Below are 26436 nucleotides of genomic sequence, written 5' to 3' on the forward strand. Positions count from 1 at the left end.
CAATCCTTTTGTAAGCAATATTGTTCCGATTTACATCTGTTTCTACGTAGGCCCTACTGTTATATTTGCATAATCATATTTAAAGAGAGTCACTATCGATTGCTATTTTTCCCACCCTGCAAAACATTTATGTAATGAGGGAAAATTAATAGTAAGAATTATTTCAAAGATCAATATGTTTCGAAATTTCACGTCTTGTATACTTATTCACATACTTTATGCATATAAAATGCCTAAGTTAATCAAATTATATGGAAACAATCTAAGCAACTGAAAAGTGTTGTTGTGAGAATATTGTCTTATTCTATTACCTTTTTGGATATTAAGTTCAAAGCGATTTAAGACATTGTCACATAATTGCTTTTTGTTTGTTCTGATTACATGTATCTATGTGTAGGTATTGATATGCATATTATGCAAATAACAGTTCTTTTGTTTTTTGTTTTCTTTTTGTTTTGTTTTTTGTTTGGCTTTTTGTTTGTTTGTTTGTTTGTTTTTTGCATAGAGACAGCTGGTCTCTTTAGATGAATCATTTGCTTTTGACCCAAGGAACATCTACCCCAGTTTCAAACTTTGTACTATACGAAGATCCAGTGCTTTAGATTAGAAATTCTTTCAAAAATGCAGATTTTTGCACTATAACTTGCATAATTATGTAAATTTTATGTTTATTTACATAGGTATGAATTCAATTTTTGCAGGAATTGATTCCATTTACTCCATAGAATACTTCTACCAAATTAGGTATTTCTGCTGGATGCACATAATATATCTTTAAAATAATTTTCATATTTATTTCTGTATAAATTATGCAAATTAAGGCTTAATTGCATAGATATAGAGTGTCTCTATAGATCAAAAATTTTCAATTGCCCTAGGGAACATCTGTGCCAAGTAGGACATTTGTACTAAAAAATGCAGCGTTTACCCCCTTAGCAAGTCTACTATTAGTTTTGCATGTTACTGAGAAGGTGTCGTACCAAAGAGCTTTTCCCCACTAAAAGAGAAACATCTCTTTGCCGAGTACCACCACTGTGAAGAGCGTCCTCATCCGTTTACTCTCAGAAAAGTCGTCTGCGAACAGAGCATTCACACCTGTTCAGAGAATGCAACCTGTTCCTCCGTGACCGTAAACACTGCGCACACTTGGCAGAACCAGCAGGCAGAACCCACTAGCTAGCTGTCGACGCGCCCAACACACACGCCCCACTGGAGAAGCCCTAGCAACGAGAGTAATCAATGAGCGAGCTGGAACAAAAGGGACACTAAACCCAAGAGCTGCGAAGAGCCATGAATAAATCGGACATTTGTTGTCCTTGGTATGTAAGTGTGTACATTAGGAGCACGTTTAGTGATTGGTGCAAGTTGTAAAGAAGGAACTCGTGAAGTAACAACTTGGATTGTTTTTGGAATCACCGGCAACAACAGTGCTTGATTTTTTATTACTGAACTTAGCTGAGCTGAGAAACAGACTGGATTAACAGATGACTGATACAATGATGGCAGGTGTTAAAAACGACCCCAACAAAGGTCCACTGAAACTGGAACATGACAGTAAGTAAACCTTGTGCTTATGAACTTGTGGGGTAGGTACCTACAGAATAAATACTGCAATTTAGATGTTTCTTACTCAAGTAGTAGTTTCTAGAGTGATTCTACTTTCTAGTCTATTGCTAGAATAGTCATGCTAGTATGGAGGTGTATCCTGTTACCGAACGATTTTTGTTTTATTGCTCCAAACGGGCAACATTATGCAATAATTCAGCCAAAAATATCCTTATAGATAATTGAAATGCTGATGACTTTAGCTGTAACGAAAATACTTGAAAAATAAGCCAACTTCTAGAAAAAATCCGTATTTCAAATAACCCTTCCACAAAAATTGTCTCTTTTTACCGACGCAAATCGTATTGTATTACCGAACGTGCGCCCTCTGTATGGGGAAAATTGTACATTGCATTTTCGGTCAATGTTTATTAACGCAGGACAACGAACATCGAAATTTTAGCAATTATTACGTAAATTTGAGGTAAATTACGTTTTGTTTTGTTTTTTGCTGCAGTTTAGCAATTTTCGGCACTGGCTTCCCCTGTGAGATAACAGCGCGTAGTGCAATGAATGCGTTTTCGAGTTGTTGTACGCGCTCCATTGACAAAGTACGCGTTCGGTAATGGGATACCTGACTATACTAACTAACGTTGCATTGTTAGCTAACTGGACACGGGATGAATTGATGTCCAGAACACAAAAGTGCAGTTTAACACGATTCTATAAAATTAGTTCTAGAACACCTTCTATTATCTAACGATAGACTAACGTTAGAGTATACAAGTAACTGTTAGTGAATTTTAGAACTTTCTTCTTGATTTAGCGTTAGAAAGTCTAGTTACCGCATTCTAGATCCAGTGTAAGTACTAATGCCAAACAGTTAAACTATAAATTTAATCTCGATAATTCTCATTCTAGTATTTTGAAAACACTTACCCAACCCTCTAACGTTACTGTCTGGTTCTTCTGGTGTACACATAGCACCTAACAATACAGTAACATACGGTACCGGTATCTGTCATGGAACATTAACATGGATCCAGTTTCTCCAATCTTTAGCCATGCACTTCTTGTGACCATGATGTAGTGCATAATCAATCTGAATATGTAACAAACAGACGTGGAATTATTGTAATGAAAATGTAAAAAAGTGGATTGTTCTTGATTAGACTGGGGTCTAGATCTCCCAATACTCCACAGTATTTGGACACTAATACAACAGTGATAATTAACAGTGTGTGGTTGTTCCAAATTAATCTGTGTAATGTGACTGTGAGCATCATTGAGACCAAGAGAAGTGTGATCTGTAACATTAAAGTTAATAGTGATAAAGACATCTAGATCTAGGCATACATAGACTGTCTAAATCTAACAAGAAGGTAAAAAAGAAATAATGACTGTTATCAAATAAAACCCAAATATCTGAGCAGAAGCCAGAAAATATCTTTGATGATACCTCTAGTGAGTAGTACTTTATGCCAAATATTTTGTAAGGTTTTTATTTTGACAAATTTTGTGAGTTGGGTTTAGCTATCCCCGAATTTAAAACATGTGAAAATATGACTATGAGCTCTGACCCCTGATCCCGACATGAATGTGACATGCACACATACAATTCTCGGGTCTAGGGCAATTACCCCCTGGGCAATTACCCTGGACCCTTCCCCTGGCCCTAATCCTAATCCTAATCCTGAACCTAATCCTAACCCTAACCCAAACTCCTCACCCTAAACCTGACCCTAACCCTTATCTTTACGCTAACCTTAGCGCTAAACCAGTATTTAGCCGGAGGGGTAATTGCCCTCTGGGGGTAATTGCCCGGATACGACAATTCTCAATTCAGATCAGTAGTGTTAAACACACCACAGTCGCAAATTTAACCACTCGCGAATTTGCCGGGAAGTCCCAATTCGCAAAAATTAGACGCGCTCAATATATAGCGTATACAGTACTTTGTACAATGTTAACTTGTCACAGATTTGATTTTAGATTCATTTCATTTCATTTCATTTTTCATTTCCAACAAATGTGCAGTAACAGTAAAACTCTTCTGAGCAGGGCTGACAGAAAACAAACATCTTAATGTCCTAGTTAATTAGATTTTTTAAAAGCTCTAGACTGTTAAGATGAGTCAGTAAAATTCACAGAATGTTTCAGGTGCTCTTTTAGAAAGGGGCCAAGACATCTATATCCTGAAGTGCCCATGAGTTGATTTCTGATGCTTGAATGATTTTAATAACTTTTTTTTTCGTTGTAGACTATTCATTTGATCTCGTATCTCATTTGATCTTGCAAAAATAATTCACACAATAACTCAAAGAATTGCCTTTCTTGGAAAAAGCAAGAAGGAATGTAGTTCTCTATACAAGTTCTAGTTTACTCCATACAAGAAGCAGGTAGTAGAGTGACATGTAAATCATAGACATTGTATAACATAAAAAAGTTGTATACAATTAAAAGTAGACCCTGTTATGAAATTCAAAGATTAATCCAAGTCCTGTTCAACATGTAGAAACATATTCAGATTAGTCAAGGCTATGGGTAATTGCTTTAATAGAACTTTGCTGCATGACAGACATGTGGTTCTATCACAAGTCAGCATTTATAGATGACCTACTTCACATTTGTGATATTTATTCTTTCAACATGGTCACTGTTGGCACTATGCTAATGCTGTGGATCAACATCATCATCACTGTGAACACTGAATCAAGGAAATCAAGGAAGAGTCTGTTGTCATGACAGATTTTCTTCCAACATACCCTAGGCATAACTTTTTGCAATTTTATTGTTTAGCATGGATGCAAGAAACTGGTACTTTGAGTTTTCTTTCCCATTGTATAAAAATCCCAAACTGATGGATTCTATCCGAACTGTCACACAATGTGACGTATTTATATGTCACACTAATCAAATCCCATTAACACAGATTTGATTGGTGAATTATGAAATCAATTATCTTTACAGTTACCCCACGAGACCTCCACCACATCAACACCATTGGCCTGTCCAACTCGTTTAACCTCAATGACTCGTACCGCTTCAAGGGATTTCCCGACTCCAACTTCACAGCTGGTAGGCATCCTTTGCTTGGCTCACCAAAACCTGTTGAAACATCGGGCTTCTACAGGAGACCCCAACATTTTGTGAAAGGTAAGGCGTGAAAATTACCTTTTGACGCAGGACTTGTGACCAAAGTGTGACATTTCTTTAAATATGTTGAATTTCACTGAAATGTTTCTCTTTCATGTTGCTTCAACAGCCGTGAAATTTACAACCAAATTGTTGTGATTTACAGCATATTCATTGACAGCTTTATGAAGGACAACAGCATCTTTAAACTTTTGCTACATTAACCTGTTGAGGACGAGTCCCGAGTATACTCGGGCAAGCATCTATGGGAAATGCGTGTTGCAGCAAAATCAAACTGTCCCCAACGGGTTAATTATCAAGATTGATCGAGATACAAATGTAGTATCACATCAGATAATACTTTCTTCTGAGCTAATTATACAATGTCTATATTATTTGAATGCATATAGGGGATCTTTTTATCGGCTGAATAGGAGGGGCATCAGAGAGGCCGGTCCGTGATTCACACCATTTGCTTCATAGGATTTTTTGTTTTTGCTTATATCTTATTTTTAGTTGAAATTTTTTTTTACTTTCTTGAAGAAAAGTAACTTCAAACTCATTCCAGACCATAATAGAGAAGAATACATTTGTTCTCATGGTTTTCCTTTTTGTTCATGAAAAAAGAAATCAATAAAATGTGCAAATATGCACTTTTACAAAGTATATTACAGAATGAGGTTTGTACATATTTGTAGGCTTGTTTTATGTATAATTTCCAAAACAATTTTAGTTGTATATACTTTTCACAAATTCAGTTTTAATACGAGACACAAATACAGACACTCCTCAAATATGAGCATTTTACACAGCTTGTACACAGATTTACTATAGATACATACCCAGTAGTCATATTCAGCAGTTCTCATCTTTAGCCTGCACTGCCAAAATCTCAGTCATGTGCTGTGTTTGTTGAAAAAAACAGTTGTGTCTGATTCATGAATTTTACCCTTTAAAAATACACTTCTCCCCCTCCCAACTCCACTGTACTGTTTTTAAACAGCAGATAGTGAATTCATCGACAGAGCATATAATTTGCGTGTATGTTTATATCTGATCACACATACGGAGTTCTATTTTTTTATCCCATTATGCCCTTTATGTATATATGAGAGATGAGTGTGAGTGACTCTTTTGTGTTCTAATACCACAAGCTTCTCTTTTGACAAATGTCAGGTTTACCCTATGATTACAAAAGTCAAACCAAACAGGATATTATTGAAGCTGAGATCGCCACGGAAAATGGAGTACATCCCAGCACATGTATGTTGAACACTTTAAGGGGTCATTATATAGTCATTGATGCTTATTCCTAATGCTACATGTTTAGCCATTAGGCTACTTTCAATATATTCAAAACCAATATTTATCTGGTTCACTTCATGTTCTTCATATCAGAATTAACAGCTTAGACCATTTGGTGCCGGGGACAATATACTTTTCATGTGTAACAAGCCATGTTGTTTGTTTACCAGGTTTGTTTGTTTGTTTGTTTGTTTGTTTGTTTGTTTGTTTGTTTGTTTGTTTAGGTGCTTTTGTACATGTATGAGTACCCTGCATATTAGGGGGATTTTATGATCAAGTGCATTTTCAAAAAATGGACAAGAGAAGTTGAAGCATGTCCTCTGCTAAAAGACTACTCTGTAATACCACAGAAAATTGCCGCTGCATAACATAGTTGACAAATTTGAGTTTTTGTGCTTTTGTGGAAAAATGTCTGTGAGATCTTCAAAGCAAGCCCCATCACATTATTAGCAATTTGATCAGACAGCCATTGTATGCTAGTCCACAAAATTCAATATTTATTAAAAAAATATCCTTTCATCAAGATGATATGGCATTCAGTGCATGAGGTGAAATGTGCATGGTATAGAATGTACAATATAGTTTAGAAAAACCTCAACACATTGCTGCACATGGTCAAATGTCTTGAAGTAGCCATACACCTCTGTTTTGTTTCTTTTTTTTTTTTCTTTCGAAATTATTGCTGAGTGAATCCTGCCTATCTCATATGAATTTACAGTTGTACAGTATACAAATAAAGAGCATTTTCTGAATCTGAATATGAAACTGCTGGTGACAGTGTAGTTTTATAATCTGGGAGGTTATGTTGTGAATTAAGGGTTTAAAACAAACACATGTTTTGTATGTCCAACAGAAATTTACACATGCAGTGAACAAAGTTTTTTCACCTTATTGTCTACTCTTTTTGGCCGAACTGTATGGGGATGTTTATGGCTTTCTCACACAGCATTATTACACATTTCATAAATATAACCACTAACCTCAATATTTGATTTTGTTGAACCTTACTGTGGCATGTATACACATAGGTACTTCTAAAGGTGTGTGTGCAATATTATGCATGTTGACGTAAATGCTATATTGAAATATGCCTGCTTTACTCCATCCCTGATTAACACTTTAATAAGCTCATTTTTGTTGTGTTTCGTTATATCCCCAAAGGACAAATAAAAAATTAAAAAAATGCTTCCCTAATCTATCGTGCAAATACTTTTTTTCCTACCCAAATTTCCCTTAGATCCTTACTACAGCTGTACCCTTTTGTATTCATATGACAGCTGCATCATTAGTTAGCTGATGCTGTCATTATCAATGCAGGATCTCGTGATGAATTTAGCCAGTACAACAAAAGATTTTCCTCATAACTTTCAATCACTTCACCAACCGTACTTGATGGTATCATCATGAATGGATGAATGCTTGTGCTGTCCTGGTATCCATGGTTACTCACTACAGGTTTTTCCATTGCTGATTGAAAAAGAAAGCAACAGCCCAGAATAAGCTGCATTCGTGTGGAATGAAATTCAAAATTAATAGCACCTAGGCAATTCCGCTATGGCTGTTGTTGCATTTCAATCTATTACCATGTGACCCCGAATGCACGCTTCATTGAATAATGGCTTGATTAATCAGGGGGGATGGGACTTAAAAAAAAATGGAAAAGCCATTATTGGTTGTCAATTATAAATTAGTTTCTACATTTGCTGTCCATGTTGAAATGTAGCTAGTGTAAATGAGTGCGAAATTGCAGTGTACTGTGGATGAAACTGGAGTTGCATTGACTAGATGCCTTCATTGAATACATTCTGTCATTCTGTCTGCCCAGCATGATATCTGTAACTAGAATTGATTTTTAATCGAAGAATTTCCTTTTTGTAACTTATTGAGGACCAGTTAATTTTTATATTTTATAAATTGTCCATAGACACCTGCCCGAGTTTACTCGGGACTAGTCTTCAACAGGTAAATGGTCAAAATATCAAACTTTTCATTTTTTGCCTGTATGTGCAGATCATATTTATCAGCAAAATTGTGATGAAATTTAATTAGTTGCACTAAAAAAAAAAAAAAAAAAAAATCACAAAATAATGTGAAATTGTGGTGCCTAGTTTCAAGTGTGTACTTACAAATAAGAGTACAACTTGTCAGTTGTGGGATATGACTGCCAAAATCTGCAATGTATTTTGTTTTTTAATGGAGTTTTATGTTCCCATACCAATTGCAGTATTTTGACAATTCCTAATAAGTGATATCTTAAGGGACATGCAAAGACCACTTCCTAGCCTAAAGGCATTGTTGTTTTTATCATCAGCTGCTTGTTTCTTTATTATTGTCATTCACTTTATTGATTTGCAGGATCACTTCTAATGGCCTGGTGGTCAGCAACGAGATAATGAAGAATTAATTTCTGAAAATGACTCTGAAATTAGCAGCATGCCATGAGAATATCGAGACACAGGCATCAATACCATAATTTGCAAACCAAACAGTGCATGCTATGTTCAAAGCTAATGACTGTCATGTCATTGTAGTCAATTATCTGTGTGGTTTGTGTGATTGGTTTATTAGTAGACAACCTTGGGCCACAAAATTATTCATTAGTGTTGTACAGGGTGTACAATAGTGTATTTATTAAAAGCAATCTTTCTCTCATGCTCACTTATGTGTTCCTTGACAAACCACCTTTCTGACAGATCTCTTGAATCTTGTTAATTACTCTATATGAGATACCTTTCTGTTGCCATCTTAGTGTTAATTTCCATAATTTTTTTTTTTATTATGTCACAATAATGCTAATTTAATAAACCACATCACCACAGATGTAGTTCTTTCACTGTATGTATTATAGCACACATAGAGTAGGTACATATAGCTCTGTTCAAGTAAGAACATGCAGTTTGAATTATTGCCAAACTGACTCAATCGATGTAATATACTGTTAATGACAACTGATTTGGCATTCTCTAAGTGTCCTAGATCTACACATACACATCCGCATCTTCTTTTTTTTTTCTCTCTCTCTCTTGCTGATTGATCATTCAATTTGTTATACTGCCTCCAGCTAGTCCATAAAGATGTCTTTTTGTTCTTCTTTCTCAAAGGGAGACCCAACGTGATTGCCAAGACAGGAGTGCAGTATGGCTCGGAGGAACATGATAGAGTCACCAGTACCGTGCCCGTTTCTCCTAAGAAGAAAACTCCATTCTGGAATGAGGACAGAACGTAAGAAATAGATTTGTTTCATACAAATATCTGTAAAGACAAAGTGTATGTATAGTAAATAATGTACAAGATAAAGAGAAAAAAAGGGACAAGCCCGTCATTCACAGTTGGTCCTGCATCGCGGGAACAGTAAGGAGAGATCTTTCCTTTTTTTATGACTGATCATCCGCACTACTATCTTGACTGTCCCAGAGCTGTGGGGTCAATCAGGATTTTAGGCAAGCCCTGCCATTAGACACCAGAGTTTGCGCTTGTGCACATCTGATGAATACAGCTAGGCACTGTCAATTACGTCCCTAGGGTCACTCTCCCTTTCAAATTTTGTCCCAAGACCAACATTCTTTACGGGGACACCGGGAGAAGTCCCAGTGAGTGTCCACACTATGGTTTTAGAAGGGAAAGTCTTGCAGCGCTGGACTTTCCCATGATGTAATACATAGGGTGATTGAGGGGTAAAGTAGAGTTCAGTATCAATTACTGTAAAACCAGAAACATTCACGACATGAAAGTTTCGCTAATTGCCGACAATTAAAGATTAGAGTCTCTGAATTGTATGCTTCGTGCAGGACATGAATTATTCAAATATGATATAGAATATTTAGCAATGGGAGGCATGATTAAAAGCCTAGAAAATAATGAGTAGGATTGTTAACTGGGATACCGAAGTGAACAGGGATGCAGTCTAGACTTATATACGAACAGGAGAGGAGTAATTTGCCCGTTGCTACATGCTTTCATAACGATATTTATGGTAATGTCCCGTACACACCAGAGCTTCTAATTGTTTGTAAATCTGTGTTGTGGATATGATCAGGTCAGCTGAAGAGAGGAAGAAAGCTAGGCAGCAGCGGGATGCTGACTGGGATAGAGCTCAGTATATGAAGCAGAAGGACCAGCAGTCCAAGGATACCTATGAGGAGAAAAAGAGGGTAAGATGTCTGCTCAACTCTCCACATTATTTCAGAGTTTCGTTTTAATAAAAGGGCATATTTACAGTTCATAATTTGTATACCAAATTTTTTTTCTTTTTGTGTATTTAATGTGCCTTCAGAGTCCATGTATCTATATTTCTGTTTTTTATGTATCAGCCTCTCTATGTTCTAAATATGGCTGTTTAACTGCCTATCTATTTTTCTAGCTATACATTTCTCCTTTTTTCTTAAAATTCTACGATCTCTCCTATTTAGGAGCCTTTACCCAGATTTGTTTTCCTAATTTGTAATATTTTAGACCAATTTGCCTATGTTTATCACAATTATGTAAGAGTTTGCTTTTATCTCAGTTTGAAATAAGATTCAGCCATTGAAAACTGAATGTTGCTATAGTGGGGCATTGCCATCACACATGTAGTTAAGGTACATGTGTGTACAACATGATATGATGAAGCAGTGTTATAGATTTATAGAGAGGGATGCTGCAGGCTTATAGTGTTTTTGATGGACAGTGGCAACAGATAATCATGCAAATATAATTTTTTTTTGTTTTGTCTGTTTGTTTTTGCATTGAGTAGAGACATTTTAGTTGCCAAAAGAGCAGTTTTTATACATTCGAACAGGCTTTCCATTAACACTCACATAGTATCAGATTGTTCCCCAACCTTTCCACTGTTATTTTGCTCACACATACCTTGTACATTATGGTACTCACCAAACATGTTGCCTCTTGTCTCTGGCCCAGGATCTGAAGATGCTGCAAGACTACAAACCCTTTGGTCGTCCCGGGGGTGGGGCACCACGACGGGAACAGGAGGCATACAGGACTAAAGCTGTTACAAGAAAAGAACTAGATAATCAAGGCCCTCAGATGGTAAGGAAGAGCCTTGCTAATATTCAAACTGTTGCATTATCAGTTCAAAAGCAGAAAGATCTAATAGATTAGATTAAATTCAGATGAGTGCTGTCGCCCTTCTGTGTAAAATTCTCTCCTTTAGTCTTAAGTAGAAATCTTCTTGTTTTTTCATCATGGTTTGTATGTACATCTTTTTTTTAAAATCTTTTCTCTCTCCTTCAAGTTCTAGTATGTTGTAGCTTTTAATGCATGCTTGTGTTTGTGGTGCTTTTTTGTTTCTTCTTCATTCCTACATCTGTTCTCAATCTCATGCTTGGTTGCTTGTCTGTCTCTTTCCCAGCTCATGTTTCCCCAGTTCGGTAAGCCAGGGCATGGTGCCCCGATCCGCACTGATTCAGGCAAGGTTAAAACCAGCATCCGTGCCAACAGCGACATCCGCTTCAGGGATGGTCTAGGGCTGAGAAAACAGGTGGAAAATACAATGCGGTATTCCAACAGCAAGGATTTCGGTGACAAAGTCAACGAAGAGCTAGGTGGGTGCATGATGTTTGCATTTTGATTTGGGTTCATGTTGCTCTCTCTCTTTTTATTAGTCAATGAATGCTTTCAGATCTTATTTCCATGTCAACACACACACACACAAAAAACATCATTAATTAATGATCTTTGCTGTGCAAGATGCAAATCAGATTGCTATTTCATTTTTTTCACATATCAGTATGAAAATTACCACTCTGATACCTCAAATCCTGAATCAATACAAAGTTATGTATCGAATTGCAAGAAATCACCCCATCATTCTCTACAACTTCTAACTTAGAAATTAATTGTTTATGGACCCATTCAGTCACTAAGTTTCTAATTAATGTTATGTATTATATTGTGTCTAATCATGTAAAATGTATGTGCACTCTCATATACAAGCCATATGTGCCTCAAAATGTGTGAAAAATTGCAAATACATTGTAACTGTTACAGATGGCTCCTATTGCATGGCAAATGCTTGTTTCAAAATATGCAAAAAACTTGTGGTGGATGATTTTGTTGTGTCATGCGTAGAATGATATAAGAACAGCAGACGATGTTTATAACCTCAAGGAGGATGTATGTGCTATCTTTTTTGAGATGCCATTGTTACAGTGCATTTGTGGTATAATTCTCCATGATGACCTGTTGATGATATCTGAAATGTACCCTGTGTAGGTAACATGGCACTCGAGAAGAAAACACAGAAAGAAATGGAGAGATACCTGGAGAAAGAAGAGGAGAGAAAAACTGTAAGTGCACTTAAGATCATCAGTAGACACTCAATACTTAACATATATTGCCTCTCCTATACTCCTCCACCTACACACTCACACTCTTTATCATTCAGTGAATTTTCCCTAAATTTCCTCTCAAATTACTTGTCTTATAAAGGTGCTAAAGTAGCACTTCCATCTTCTGACAAAAGTTAATCATTTGCAACCGATGGTAACAAGGTATCTGTTGAAACATTATATCTACTTTGTAATAAGCTCATAATAGTTTAATCTTGATTTTGCACAGAATAGTGCAGTCTTAGTCTGTCTCTCTTTATGTTCTTTAAGCAGTGTTTTTAAATTTCTCATTACCCGTGAGCATCTTGCCAGGTGAAATTTTTGCACAATGAATCCTTAATATTGCTCACCATCATTATTTGTGCAAATATTATTTTGTCATGTCAAGTAGTCAAATGATAGAATATGACTGTGTAGAGGCTGCTGAGAGCAGAACAATACTGATTGTATCTTTTGCAACCTTCATATTCATAAACTGCTAGTGAAAGATGTGGGTATACACATATTTTTAGATCAGATGAGATCATTCTGTTGAACATAAAAAAAGGAAAACAACTAAACATCCATTCCATGCCTGTGCTCACTATATAGATGTTACATAGTATTACTATGTAGATAATGAATGTGCTGAAGACACCATATCTCTTTCATACCAACAGTGGGAGTTCAACCCCTATGGAAAGTCAGGGGCTGGTGCTCCAATCAAGACAGACTCAGGTAGGCAAAATTTTGTGAACTCATTCATGTATGAGCCAGAAATGAAATAAAGATTCATGCTCTTCATAGTCTAAATATGCCTAATGTCAAGCTTAACAATCAACATATCATGCTGACATGCATAATATGGTAAGATACGTGACTGATGCATACTGTAAAACCAGAAATGTTAGCGTGCAGGAAACTTTAGCAGATTTTGCGAGGAGCCAAGATTCATGGAAGTAAAATACATGCAAAATTTTTGGTATGATTGCACTATGCATTGAATTGTAGTCATCAATTTTCAAAAGTTTCATGCCACGAAAAGACTGTCAGCTTGTATTCACAAGAGTTTCATGCCGTGAATGTTTCTGGTTTTACAGTACGTATGTGCAAGGATGTGATTTTTTTAAATCTTTTTTTTCAGTTGTTGTTGCTCTCTTTATTGCCCTTACAATGTAGTTTTACCATGGTTACAAAGTTTGAACAAACTTTGTGCCTTTAACCCATTGAAGACTAGTCCCGAGTATACTCGGGAATGCATGTTGTAGAAAAATCAGCCTGTCCTCAACGGGTTAAAGATGCTATGTTACAGCAATACATGCAAATCATCAGAGGACAATGCACCTTGTGTGCAGCTGAAAGGATCTTGTACCAACGATTTTGCTATGTTCGCATGTAGTTATAGTATACGAGGGATGACAGACAACATCTGAATATTTCATGAGCTTCTGGTGGTATATGAGCCTCTGCGGTGCGTATGAGACTTGGGATCAATACTGCTCTTTGTAAGGGAAGAAAAGTGTTCCTGGCAAGGGGGGCATAGTTCTTCATTGATTAGCCAGTGTTGCGCAGAGAAGGGCCTCCTTCAGTATCCAACAATAATACGCTGAGGTCAATCTACGTGAAATGGTAGCATGGCTGAAAGGGTGGAGGATTTCAGATATTACTGACTTAGGTTTCCTGCTATTGATTTTATGCTTGTAACTTCATGGATTTGATGAAATATGCAAATAGCAGTTATGTGCAAATGAGCTTCATGAGATCAAGACCATAGAAGTGGCTTTCATACCCGAATTATGCTCAAAGTCATTTCATGATATTGTGTTGCCCCCATGTTCAGTCTATTGTATGTAAATATATAAGTTCAAGTGCAGTAACAGTCAGGGAAAAATGTAACAAAACCAAAACCACAATTAAAAAAACATGAAATCATCCATCAATTAGTCAAGGGTCCAGATGTGAAAGTTCAGCTGTGTGGTGCTTATTAGGTTATTTCTATGCAATGTATGACTGAAATCTCATTTGCATTACTGTGGGTTAGTTGGTATAGATGAGATGTCAAGCCATGATTTATTGGTAGACATGTACAAGTAGTGGCAATTTCTTTAACGATATACAACATGTTTCCTGGAATATAGGTAAACAGGATGTGATGATTGAGCGTAGTTTGTGCGAAAATGTGTCAATTTTGCACACATCTTTTATATTCCCCTGTTTTATGTACGTCAAAACATTTACCCGTTGAGGGTGGGCTGATTTTGCTAGAAAATGCATTTTTCATAGACACCTGCCCTAGTATACTCTCGACTCCACTCCAGCGGGTTAAAACAAACATATACTTGTTTTTGAGACATCTCTTCCTCTAAAAATCACCTATCCATTGTAGCAACTTGTACACTTGTGTTGATACAACCCCACTTGCTGTCATAAGTCTCATCACTTTTGTTACGGAAGCCCCATCACTTTTGTTGTCCTGGTATATTGTCTATTCAGAGATAGTGTCCCCCTTCAAGTTTGGCTAGTGTTTACTTTGTCAAGCCAAATCTCTAGTCCCTCCCCATGCCACACCCTTAGCACCTGAGATGATTGTGGAAGTTCGTTGAGTAAACTGACCGTATAGTCTTAAACAAACATGGACCAGTGGTTGGCAAACAGATAAACAAAGCTGATGAAGACTGACTGCCAGATCTGTGGGAGGCAAATGTGTAGTAATTGCTTGTGCAGTGTATCCTTAAGAGTAAAACTATGTTTATCATTAAACAAGCTTTAGGAGCATCACTTTTACCTTTGCTGTGATGAGTCTTGTATTGAAACTGCAGCTCAGTCAGTGAGACGTTGCCTAAGTTACGGGATGTACAACCATTTCACACAGAATATCCGGCGAATTGTCATGTTAGACTTGTGTATTTGCCTCCCTCCGTCTATCAAGATTGTAAAAAGAAAAAGAAGGCTTTTCGGAAAAGTGGCCATTCAGGCCAAGACATCCCTCTTTTTCTTTTGAGGTTTAAGAGTAGTGTTTTGTTTTGTTTTCCCTAAGACAAATAGCATCCATTTGACACTGAGTGTCAAAAAGTGGTCTCTGTGTTTGACCCTCTCCCTCCAGTCAAGATGGACAGTTATTATTGTTGTTTCACACTCACTCTGAATTGTAATCATGGAATTTTACAAACACCCTGTTTTTATCATGATGCCGTATGTAGGAAACCTTGTAACAGGGAGAGTGAGGACGTTGGTGAAGGACCCGGCTGAGATGAAACAGATTGAAGAGAAACCACACATGAAGAAGCTGGGTGAGACAAAGATTTTATGCTGAATATATATATGCTTCTGTGGAATCGTGCGCTCTTAGGCGCTTTGTAAATCACTGCAAATCATGGCAGTGCAGACACCCAGTGCAGACTTTGGTTTCATTGTTATAGACACACAAAAGTTGCCATGTTCACTTGTGAAAGCCAACAAAAGACCTGTAATGTTTCACATGATGCAGTCTTTGCGACTCCTCGTTTTATTGTTCACTGACAAAAGAACCATTTAACTGTGAAGACATGGAATCTAGCACTTTCATGGTTGATTTAACAAATTGCAGAGCATCCTGGACTAATAGAATCGACACACTTTTCTGAAGCAAGAGAGAGAGAAAAAAAGAGACAAAATCAATTGTGCACACCTTTCATGTTAATTGTTCTTTCTGTGGCAGGTGTGAAATTACATGCTTCACTGGAGGTTCCATTTCACTGTGCCTACTTTATGTCTTTAATTTGCCATTTGAAGAAATAATGTCAGTGGTATGATTAACCAACGAACAAGGCGGCATTGAATAAGTGTGATAGAGACGAGTGTTCATGGCTATTAATAGCACTTTCTTGTTTAGAATTTCAAATTAGAGCCAACAAAATGCTACATTAACAATGTCACTCTTTCTGTGTGTATAGTTCTATTTGTATTTTTAATAACATATACTTCTTTTGGATATTTATGGTAAAGGTTTTTCATACGAGATCTGTTTCCGTTCTCTTTCCATACCCCATTTTCTCCTGCCTACTATTGTCATCAAAAGCTCCTGAAACGGTAAGTAGCAGAGTTTCACATGTTTTTCATTAATTTCTGTGCCTCCATCTCCATCTCTAATTAAACATTATGTATGATAGTCCCTTTAAAGAATGGGGAAAAAATGGGTTTCTCGTATTTCTTTGAGGAGAAATTTATGTTTTATGTTCACCACTCCTGAAGTTAGAATACTGGTATTGCCAAAAGTCTTTGTCAGGATGTGCAAAAATCATGAGTACAAACAGTAGTGATAATTCCATTACTGTCATGATGGGAAAACAATCATTATTAAAACAAGATATAGTTACTGGTATTCTAGGGTAGAGTCTGTTCTCTGTCTCAACTGTCTCTCTCTCTCTCTCTCTCTCTCTCATTTTGCCTCTGCCTATGTTTCTCTCCCTCACTATATCTATTCCATTTGCTTTTTTGTAATGAGCTATGTGCCTTTATGAGTTTAGTTTATGAAGTCAATATGGGGCATGTCCAAAGAGAAGAAGCCAGAATGAAGTTTTTAAAAAAAGAAATGGTGCCCATTTTTTGCTCACAGTATCTCATGAAGGAAGACATAAGTCATGCAGTTAAGGTTTAGAACTTGGTTATTGGTGCCTTTTAGTAACATCAGAACAAAAAAAGAGAGGAAAACACAGAAAAAGAACTGATCACTAAACAAAACAGAAGAAAGCAAAACAGAATTTGTGTTTAAATAGCTGTGTTTAGACAAAGTTTAAATGTTTAGCTGCATGTCGTATCAGCTTGTCAAGAAGCGTGGGTCTCTAAAAGCAGTTTCAGGATAGATGCCAGATTTTCGGGGAAGGCACAACAATGCAATTTAGCCTATCTCAATTTGAACATGTAGAGAATAATGTATGCATGACAGTTGATAATCTCTGATTGCATGCAATAGTAATGTCGAGTGAGTGTTGGAAAGATGCTTACTCGATACGAATTCAGAGATTATTACTTCCTATTATGAATTTTCAGACATCAACAACAATTATTCTATCTTCATGTGTTAAGGCCTATGCACATAACATATTGGAAATGAGCTTCTATCTTGTTGATTTATAACAGGGTGGAGACTATGACCCGTGGGGCAAAGGTCAAGGAGCACCGGTTCGTGATCCAGAGGGAAACACAAAGAGGTTGAGGTGGTCCGACCCTAACACAGCACCAGAATTCTACGTCAATATGTCAACTGTAAGCGCCTCTTTCATGTTGTTGTCATAATTTTGAGTGCTTCTGCCTGTGATTATCTGGTTTGCATCACTGAATGATTTATGTCCTAGTAGCTTTTAGGCACAAAAAGAAAAAAAAAAATTTATGTATGTATTAAACTGTTGGCTTTGGTTTTATGACACCACATGATTTGTGTAGAAAACATGATGTGATCAGAACTATTTGAATTTGATATTTTAGTGATTTGTTGCAAATCACAGGATGTCTTCAACTCTAGCTTCATCTAGCATTATTATAACTACCATTTTTTTTTTCTATGTGTTTGTGTGTGTGCACAAGTCCTAATATGAATAGAAATTCATCATTTATCTTGAACTGGTTTCGAAACTTGCAATGTAAAAATAAAGCAATTATATATATTTTTTTTTCTTTCCCCAGGGAGTTGCCTTGGAAACGAAGCCAGTTGGTGGAGGTGGTCACCTGATTGATGAGAGAGGGGAGAGGAAGACACGCCTCCAGCAAACCTTGCAGCATGATTCAAATCCAGGAGGTATGTTTGTGTGGTTTCTTATAAAATAGATGATCCAAACTTCAATTAGGAGTGCATACTTCGATTTCAGGGTCATCATTGTGTACTTGTTCAGTGTACCTACCCAGTAGAGCGGTGCAGTTGCTTAAAGGTTTTAACATGGGATATTTTTTCATAGCAAGTGAAACCTCACGTTTCTTTTGATAAGTACCCCCACCCATCCCAAACAGTGCAAATGATGAGTTTGTGTATCTTGTTTTCTTTTTTACACTCGAGTATTTTTTTCAACTTCCTGCAGTACATTCTTAATTGCCTGTATTCATTTCATAGAACCTGTGAATGCATATTGATTGTCTACCTATTATCTGCCTTTTAGTAGTCTTATCATGAATTCTTTTGTAGTACTGTTCAGAAACTTGATTAGAGTCTTGAAGTTTCCTCCTTCATTTCATCCACTCCCCATCCAAACTTTACCCTTCACCTCAATCAGGAGGTGGAATTCGAGGGCCACTCCGTCAAGCAGGTATCGTCTCTATTTGCCGAGTGTTTGCAGCGTCTAGTTTCACTCGTGTTCAAACTAGTATCACAGGAATGCTGTGTAATTGATTGCCCCACACTTTGTCTGTATGTCAGTGTATTTTCTTCCTCATCTTTATCTTGTATCGCACTCTCTCCTGCCCCCATACTCATATGCACAAACTCACATATGCATTTTACCTTACATCTTTTAGCCTCCTTTATTTGTTTCTTTATTTCCTTGTTTCCTCCCTTTGACTACAATCCTTTATTGTTGCTGTTGTTGCAACTGCTGTGCAAAGTAATTGTATTTCCTGTTCTGACAGAAACTGTTTTCATATATATATATATGTATATATATATATATATATACATATATATATATATATATATATATATATATATATATATATATATATATATATATATATATATGTATATATATATATATATATATATATATATATATATATATATATATATATATATATATATATATATATAATGTGTGTGTGTGTGTGTGTGTGTGTGTGTGTGTGTGGTGTGTGCTATGTGGCATATTTGCTGTTCTTTGCAGTCTACTTTACATTTGGCTGATGAGATGCCAGCTTACGAAATATCCGCTGTCTGCAGTCTGCCTCACAACTTTATTGTCTCAACAACAAACCTGCAGAACTCCCATTAATATAGCATGAGAGTGTTTTTCCTGTTTACATAACAACCAAAGAGTGTTCAGCCAGTGAAGGCACATCTTACTTTAAACGGGCATGGTTAGACTGTCAGGGTAGTTAGCCTGTAGTTGATGCATGTTTACCCAACCCATTTACAAATCAGTGCTAATTTGCTGAATAACTACAGCAACACTATCAGTGTACATGGAAACATAGGCAGAGTCATAAAGACTCTCTCTTCAGAGCAATGGCTTTCTGCAATAGTCTTTTATGCAATTAAGCTACGATGTTTCTTGTTCACTCAAGTATGATTTTGCTGCCACTTCGTATTGTTTTTATTTCTACTCCCTCAATGTCCCCCCCCCCCTTTCTTTTACTCCAAAGTCACACAGTTGTGTTTTCACCACCATTCAAACAAAGCTTTTCACTTGATGTCTCTTATCCAATCATCTTTGAATGCACAAGTCACACTTCTTCTTTTTTAACACACTGATTTTAATATTTCTTCTCTCTCTCTCTCTCTCTCTCTCTCTCTCTCTCCTTCTTTCTCTTTATCTCTGTCTCTCTATCTATCTCTATCTTGTATATTTCTCTCCCTCTATGTCAATATATCTCTCCATCTCTCATTTTTCTGCAATCTGCTTGTCTTGTATATAATTTCTGCTTTGTGTTTGTGAGTCTCTCTCTCTCTCTTCTCTCTCTCACTGACTCTCACATTCTCTCTTATTCATGTGTGCCTGCTAATGTTTGCTTGTTATGTCACAACTAACATTCTGCATGTTTCCAGGTGTCTATAGGAACACTGCTGTCTTTATTACACAGAGGATTTCCCACAAACCGGGTAACCTTGAATTTGAGAGATTGGGAGATTTGACAGAAACTCTGAAAAAAAAGTCCTCTGATAGTAATCAAATTGAGAGCTGTTTTACAGGGATTGTGTGAGCTCATAACAACTTTGGATAGAAATGATATGATTATTTTTCAGTTCATGCAGTTTCACTTCTACTGCCTGGATTTGATTACTGTCGATTATGGTTAGGAGTAACATATTCACAAAATAAGCAGAGAGACAATGATAACTTGTTATTGTCCAAACACTTTCTTTTCATCTCCTCAGATTTGAGTAGTCAGGGATATTTTCCCATCTATTTGTTTGTTTTTGATACAATTGCAGTGATACCCTGTGCATAGCTTGCCCACAGATTTTCTATGCTTGGATGATACATCTGTAATGTTTGATATGGTGTTTGTTGCAACTTTGTCATGAAAATGGTTATATGACTGACTTCAAGTGGTATCCTAAACATCCCCCCTTCCTTCCTTCCTTTCAGAGCACATTAAGATTGATGAGAACACAAGGGATCCCAACGAACCCTGGGGCAGACCCGGGGGAGGGGCACCTATCTATCGGCCAGATGGCAAGGTGCAGGTTCTTGTGAGCGGCAAGGCTACAAAGGACAAGATGGGAGTGGATCCCCCAAAAGCAGAAGAAGTGGAAGCCAAGCGCAAATATCTCACCACGCTCAGTAAGTAACTCGACTTTCTACTGCAAGTCCTCCTCCAAGATTGTCTCCTAATATTTGTGTTCTTCTTCATGCAGTAAATACTTACAGTTCTCTTACATTTTGATTACGTACGTATGAATCTTACAAACTGCTCTATGACTTACATTAATGTGAAAGGTATGTAAAAGTGTATGTCCACCTTAGATTCAAATATGTGCATCACCTCTTCCTTTTGCAAGTGTATGTCATTAAACTCTTACATATATACCATTCATATGTATGTCTGTATCCTGGTATTACTGTAACTATCTACGATATCAACTTGTACATGTAGGCATAAAGACGTACATACATATGTAGAGGAATAGAAAGATGAATAGGGGAATATATAAAAGAGATGAATACGTACAAAGATATAGGTTTGTGTGTTTGTAATACACAGATATGAGAAATATATTAATATGTTTATCTTCTTCTTTCCCTATCCATCTATCTATATCTTTCTAATAGAATCAAATATGGAGGAACAGAAGATGCAGCGTGAGTACGAGGCGAGGGAGGTGAAGAAACCTGGAGGAGAGACGGTCAACTGGATGAGGAGTAAGGAGGTGGGCTACCGGGCCCGGGATCCAGCCACAGGCACCGTGCTGCCCATCCACCACAAGGCCTACTCTGATGTCACAAAACATGTAAGAATTAACCAAGTACTGCGCTTTCATCAGTTTGTTATTATTGCTTTCGGAGTTGTGTTGAGATATGATTTCATTCAGTGGTTCACAGTTTGGACTTTTGCTGTGATAGAATGTACTGCTTGTAATCACATACTGTTATTATCATATGAAAGCACTCATTTCATTCATGACTATTGAAAGCAGGTTGACATGACTTCATCTTTACGCATTTTAACTTGCAAATGCCCAAAGGGTTGCTTTCTTTGTTTTTAATTGAGATTTGTTCTTCCTATTGAGAACATCCGAAATGATTTTAGAAAGAGATTTCCCCTCAGCTCTACAGAATGTATTCAAAATTGTCCACTCCATGAAACATTTTCACAATGGGAGGGTCAGCTGTTAGTTACTGCTACTTCATGAATACTCATATTGTTTTTAATGTAAAGAGCAATGAGATATAGTTTGCCTTTCATAGCCACTCTGTAAAGGTACAAAATGTATTTCGACATTTAGAATCAAAGGATATAATTATTGATGACAATAATGACATATTTAGGCAATTTGTTAGGTTTTGTGTTTGTTCATATCGGCTGGGATCAGTCATCACTCTATTCCTCTCCTTTCCTATAGCTTCAGGTGATATATCAGGAATATTGTCATGATTTCATCTTGATAATTTGACAGTCAACATGTACTTCATGGCTATCTGTATCTTTAAATCTTCTCCCCAGATGATGGACGTTCGAAGACCAGGAATTGAAGCTCAGGATTACAGGACAGACCTTGTCCGACAGGCCGAACAGAGGGCCCAACAGCGGGATGCAGAGAAAATTGTATCTAGACAAGCCGTCAATCAGGTAGGCAGTCAGATTATGTCATATGATAAAACAATTGATTTTTTTTTTTTTTTTTTGGGGGGGGGGCACATACAGTGCAAAGCCGTTGATGCAATGAATCTAAAAGCAATCAACTGCAGTACATGGCATTCTGCTGTGGATGATCAGTCCCAAAGACTGTGCTAATCCATGTTTAATTTTGCTGCCATTACTGGCCTTTGTGATTTGCGCAGCATATTTCAGGTGACTTACATTACTTGATGCATGTGGGACTGGAAGCTGACACTGGCCATTGAGTTGAGCTTCACCACTGTCCCTCTAGGAAAGATGAAATCACAAACTTCTTGATATTATTGTCTGTTGCTGCTATTGCAAGCAGCAGATCAATGTCCAGAATGTCAAAGGTTTTTAGATCAAAGAATTAGTATACTGTATCATTGTTGTCATTTTCTGTATTTTGCTTGGAAAAAGAATGAGGTAATAATAAAAGGTAGAATAATTTCATCATACTTCTACGTAGAAAATATGCATATTAAAATTTTCATGCCCAAGACTATCATAACAGAAAGGAATATGGCTTTACATTTAAATACGGATTGTAATATCAAAACTGCTTTACAAAGACCATTTCTGTCACTATGATATGCTACAGTGTGTGTTGTGGGTTATACATGGTACCAGTTAAATGGTAAATTATGTCACTGAAGGTTGTATGGGATTAAAAAAAAAGAAGAAGAAGAAGAAGAAGAAGAAACGTTAATGTTTTCATGTGAATTGTGCCCTGCAGCATTACGACACCTTTGACCAGCGCTGGGGTAGGCCAGGCCATGGCGCCCCCTACGAGCCAGCCATGAAGAGGCATTCACTGGACCTCAACAAGCTACATCAGGTGAGACACTGCTCTCTTTTGTGTGTGTTGTGTTGGCATTTATGTTTGCATGTGTTTGTGTGTATGCATATGTTTGTGTTTTGTTTTGTTTTTCTCTTGTTACCCCCATACTGGCAATCTGTTTGTGTATGATATCAATTGCATTGTGAGCTGTTGACTCAGGATGGATTAAAAGATGGTCAGAGAGCTGAAGAGGAGGGGTCGCCAAAAGGTTTCATTCAAGAGATTACTAGATACTTACCAGGCAGAGCAATTGCAGGGCTAGTCAGACTAGTCCTCCAAATCATCAAAACTGTAATAATTTCAAGAATGGCATGACCATTAAGCAGCCATTGAGATGTCCAATATGGCATTCAGTTGTTATCTTGAACAAGTCCAATACTCGCTACTTATTTTGCTTTTGTCTACCTCGGTGTTATTGTAAATTCTTGCCCATACTGCAGACTAGGCATTATTTCCTGAATTAAGTTTCAAAGTTTCTGTTACTTGTTATAGCTTTCTATTGCATGCCATACCTATGTTTCTCAATGTTATTCTTCTGTCTTTCTGTTTCTTTGCATGCCTCTTTACATCTGTCTAACACAAACAAATACACCCTCTGCATGATATCTACACTCTGTCATGTTTCAAACATTTCTGAACTTCATATCAAATGATAAAAATGATGACAATATTCCACATATTGCCACAAAAACAACAAAACCCCTGTTCCAAAACATACATGTATATCTATTTCTGCACCCATAATCTGGCCATTTTGCCATATTTTTGCTCATCATACCACATCAATGGCCGTCCTATGCGCCCCTGTCCATTTCCATGCACAATACATAAAATGCGCATGAACACAAATCAGATGGAAGGTACTCCCCGCCATGCTGGTCAGCCAAACGCCCGGACCAAAGCCCTGGAGTCCCGCTTCAGGGACCCAACCCAGCAACCGGCTGTCCCGCGCCAGCAGCCCACGGTAGGGGCCGTTCCTGCAGTCGTGGTGTGTATTGTGGTGTAGTGCCAAAAAAAAGCTCACACTCGACCGTCACTTGTTCTAATGCTATGTTTTTCCTTTTAACCCTGTCATAATGGAGAGCAAAATGTGTCTCACAATACAGTGAAAGACTGTGCAGACTTGTGGTCTAACATATTCTCTGAAGAGTAATTTAAGTTCACAATAATAACTTCACTCATCAATATTTTCTCCTACTATCTTTTCTTAACCATGCTTCATCATTCTTTTTGAAGATATCCAGGCATATAAAATATTTGCCTTATTTTTCTAATTTTATCCCATTCTGCACTTCCTGAAAGTGTTTTATATTTATAATTATGCAAGTAGGGCTAGATGGTAGCAACAAACTTATATGTTTATTTGTAGTGTACAAATTGTATTTTCATTTGTATGTGAGTGGCAAAATATATTTTTTTGCTTTTATCCTTTTCGGGAAGTTGACATTACCCAGTAAACCGTGATAATATATTCTGATTTTCTGTGTTTTCTTACTGGAGTTTCCTTTCCCCACTTATGTCTCAATTCTCTATGATAATACTGTACCTTTTAAGTTGATTTTGTGATACAATCATATGCAAAACTGTCATACCACTGGTATATCTTAGTGAGCCATGCTCTGTAGCACGTGCATTTGTCACAAAGAATGAACTTATAGAACAGTTTGATAATTTACCTAATGGATGTGTGTTTGTTGATCTATTAAGTATAAATGTCATGTTGTTGATCGACATCCTAATCAAGCACCATTGAAATTTTCTGTTTTACCCAACTGTAGTGGATCTGCACACTTGTTATGATGTTGAAGCCATAAACAATTGTATTTGAATGCATAAACAAAAATGAGGCAGTCTAACAAAAAAAAAAAAAATAAAAAATGCTATGGTATCATTTTTCAGGTATGCCACTCCCCTTCCCTCATAATTGTATGTTGACAGTAACTTTTACATATTTAAAAGATTCACCTTCATTCTTGATCATGAGCTGCTTTTATTAAGTAGGAAATGAGAAAACTGAAAGAAAAACAGATGGTGTATGAAAATGTATCTACTAGTACTTCCTTTCATGGGTAAGATCTGTCTAGGAAAGATAGAAAAATAAATGTACAATAATTCATAAACAAGAAGAAGACAGAATGAGGGCACCTGCTGGATTATTTGCTTGTCCAGCTGTTCTATTTCTAACCTCTTCAAAACTTGTCCCTGGATTTGAACCATGTCAGTGAAAGATTAGGAAACAATGACCTTAATTCTTTAGGTAATGTTAAGTGTGTGAATGCTCAGTTATCCCTACGAAAAGGTTATGACATCGAATGCTAACTTGTATTTGTTTTTGTTTCATGTCTTTCTTTTGTTCAGAATGGACAATACCAGCTGAGAGCACCATGGGCAGCGTACACCTTGTAGGATCTGAGATTTGATATCATATTTTTGTCGTAAAATTAAAACATTTTATTACAAAAAGAGGAAGAGTAAATCATAAACCATACAGATAGAAATAAGCAGGGTATCCAGTCACAACTGAGGAGACAACATCACAGGTCTCATGTTTTCTTTGGAAGTGCTGAAGTCACAGAACTTGCCGCAATCAAAAATGTAATGTCAGATGAAATCAAGGTATGGATCTGGCTAATTTCACAAAGCCGAGGTGAACCACACTTGGTATCACATACTGGTATACTTCTCAGTTTGGGGGGTCTGCTTCTTGTTCTGAAAGATGCAGCTTACCAAACTTTATGCCGAGATAATTTTCATTATTTTTAGTCCATCCATTGACTAAAATTGTTTGATTTATTTATCTTTTTTTTTTTTTGCCCAAGTAATATTGTTACTTTTTATACACTTTTATGTGTCACATCCATCCTCCATTGTTTTAATAAAGATGTACATATTGTAAATTGCATCTTACTATTTCTACATGCATATGTTACTATGATTGAACATGGCTGAAATTCATGGTTGGTTTTACAAAATGTGCTATATACCACAATCTTGTCAAATTTTCAGTGCTTTTCATGCAATTTCAAGTGGCATTGTGATGTGTAATGAGATAAAGTAAAGATTCAATGTTATTTTTGTATGATTTCCACTGTACATATTATTACCAACACAATCTTGAACAAGTACATGCTCCAGCTAGTTTTCTAGAACATAAAATCTAAAAATTAATGTACGTGTAAAACTATGTATTTAAAGTCATATGCAGTACATTATATAGGTTTATGCTTAAATAGCCTCAGTCATTTAGCATGACCCCTGGCATAGTTAACATACATGTGTGCTATCATTTGCAATACAAGT

The 26436-nt window shown here is 36.8% G+C and overlaps 1 protein-coding gene across 1 annotated transcript; it reads left to right on the plus strand.

The window, feature by feature from the left end:
* The first annotated feature begins 1379 nt into the window (after positions 1–1379).
* LOC139722601 (uncharacterized) lies at positions 1380–24142 on the plus strand. Its single transcript, XM_071633903.1, has 19 exons — positions 1380–1554; positions 4516–4701; positions 5857–5943; positions 9087–9207; positions 10022–10136; positions 10885–11013; positions 11336–11528; positions 12199–12272; positions 12974–13031; positions 15494–15583; positions 16351–16361; positions 17412–17537; positions 17955–18066; positions 18539–18568; positions 20564–20758; positions 21248–21426; positions 22140–22265; positions 23032–23133; positions 23990–24142. Exons 1-19 carry the CDS (start codon positions 1485–1487, stop codon positions 24140–24142), a joined length of 2157 nt encoding a protein of 718 aa, XP_071490004.1. The 5' UTR covers positions 1380–1484.
* Positions 24143–26436: the final 2294 nt, after the last annotated feature.

Source organism: Diadema antillarum, unplaced genomic scaffold, assembly GCF_040938485.1.
Source record: "Diadema antillarum isolate AM-2024a unplaced genomic scaffold, OU_Dant_1.0 scf00000167, whole genome shotgun sequence".
NCBI classification, from domain to species: Eukaryota; Metazoa; Echinodermata; class Echinoidea; order Diadematoida; family Diadematidae; genus Diadema; species Diadema antillarum.

Bases quoted from the DNA above. Each gene is read 5' to 3' on its own strand.
- LOC139722601 (XM_071633903.1), top strand. From the start codon at position 1,485: ATGACTGATACAATGATGGCAGGTGTTAAAAACGACCCCAACAAAGGT. The intron at 18,569-20,563 runs GTATCGTCTCTA...CCTTCCTTTCAG, and splicing joins AGGGCCACTCCGTCAAGCAG to AGCACATTAAGATTGATGAG. The intron at 23,134-23,989 runs GTGAGACACTGC...AACACAAATCAG, and splicing joins ACCTCAACAAGCTACATCAG to ATGGAAGGTACTCCCCGCCA.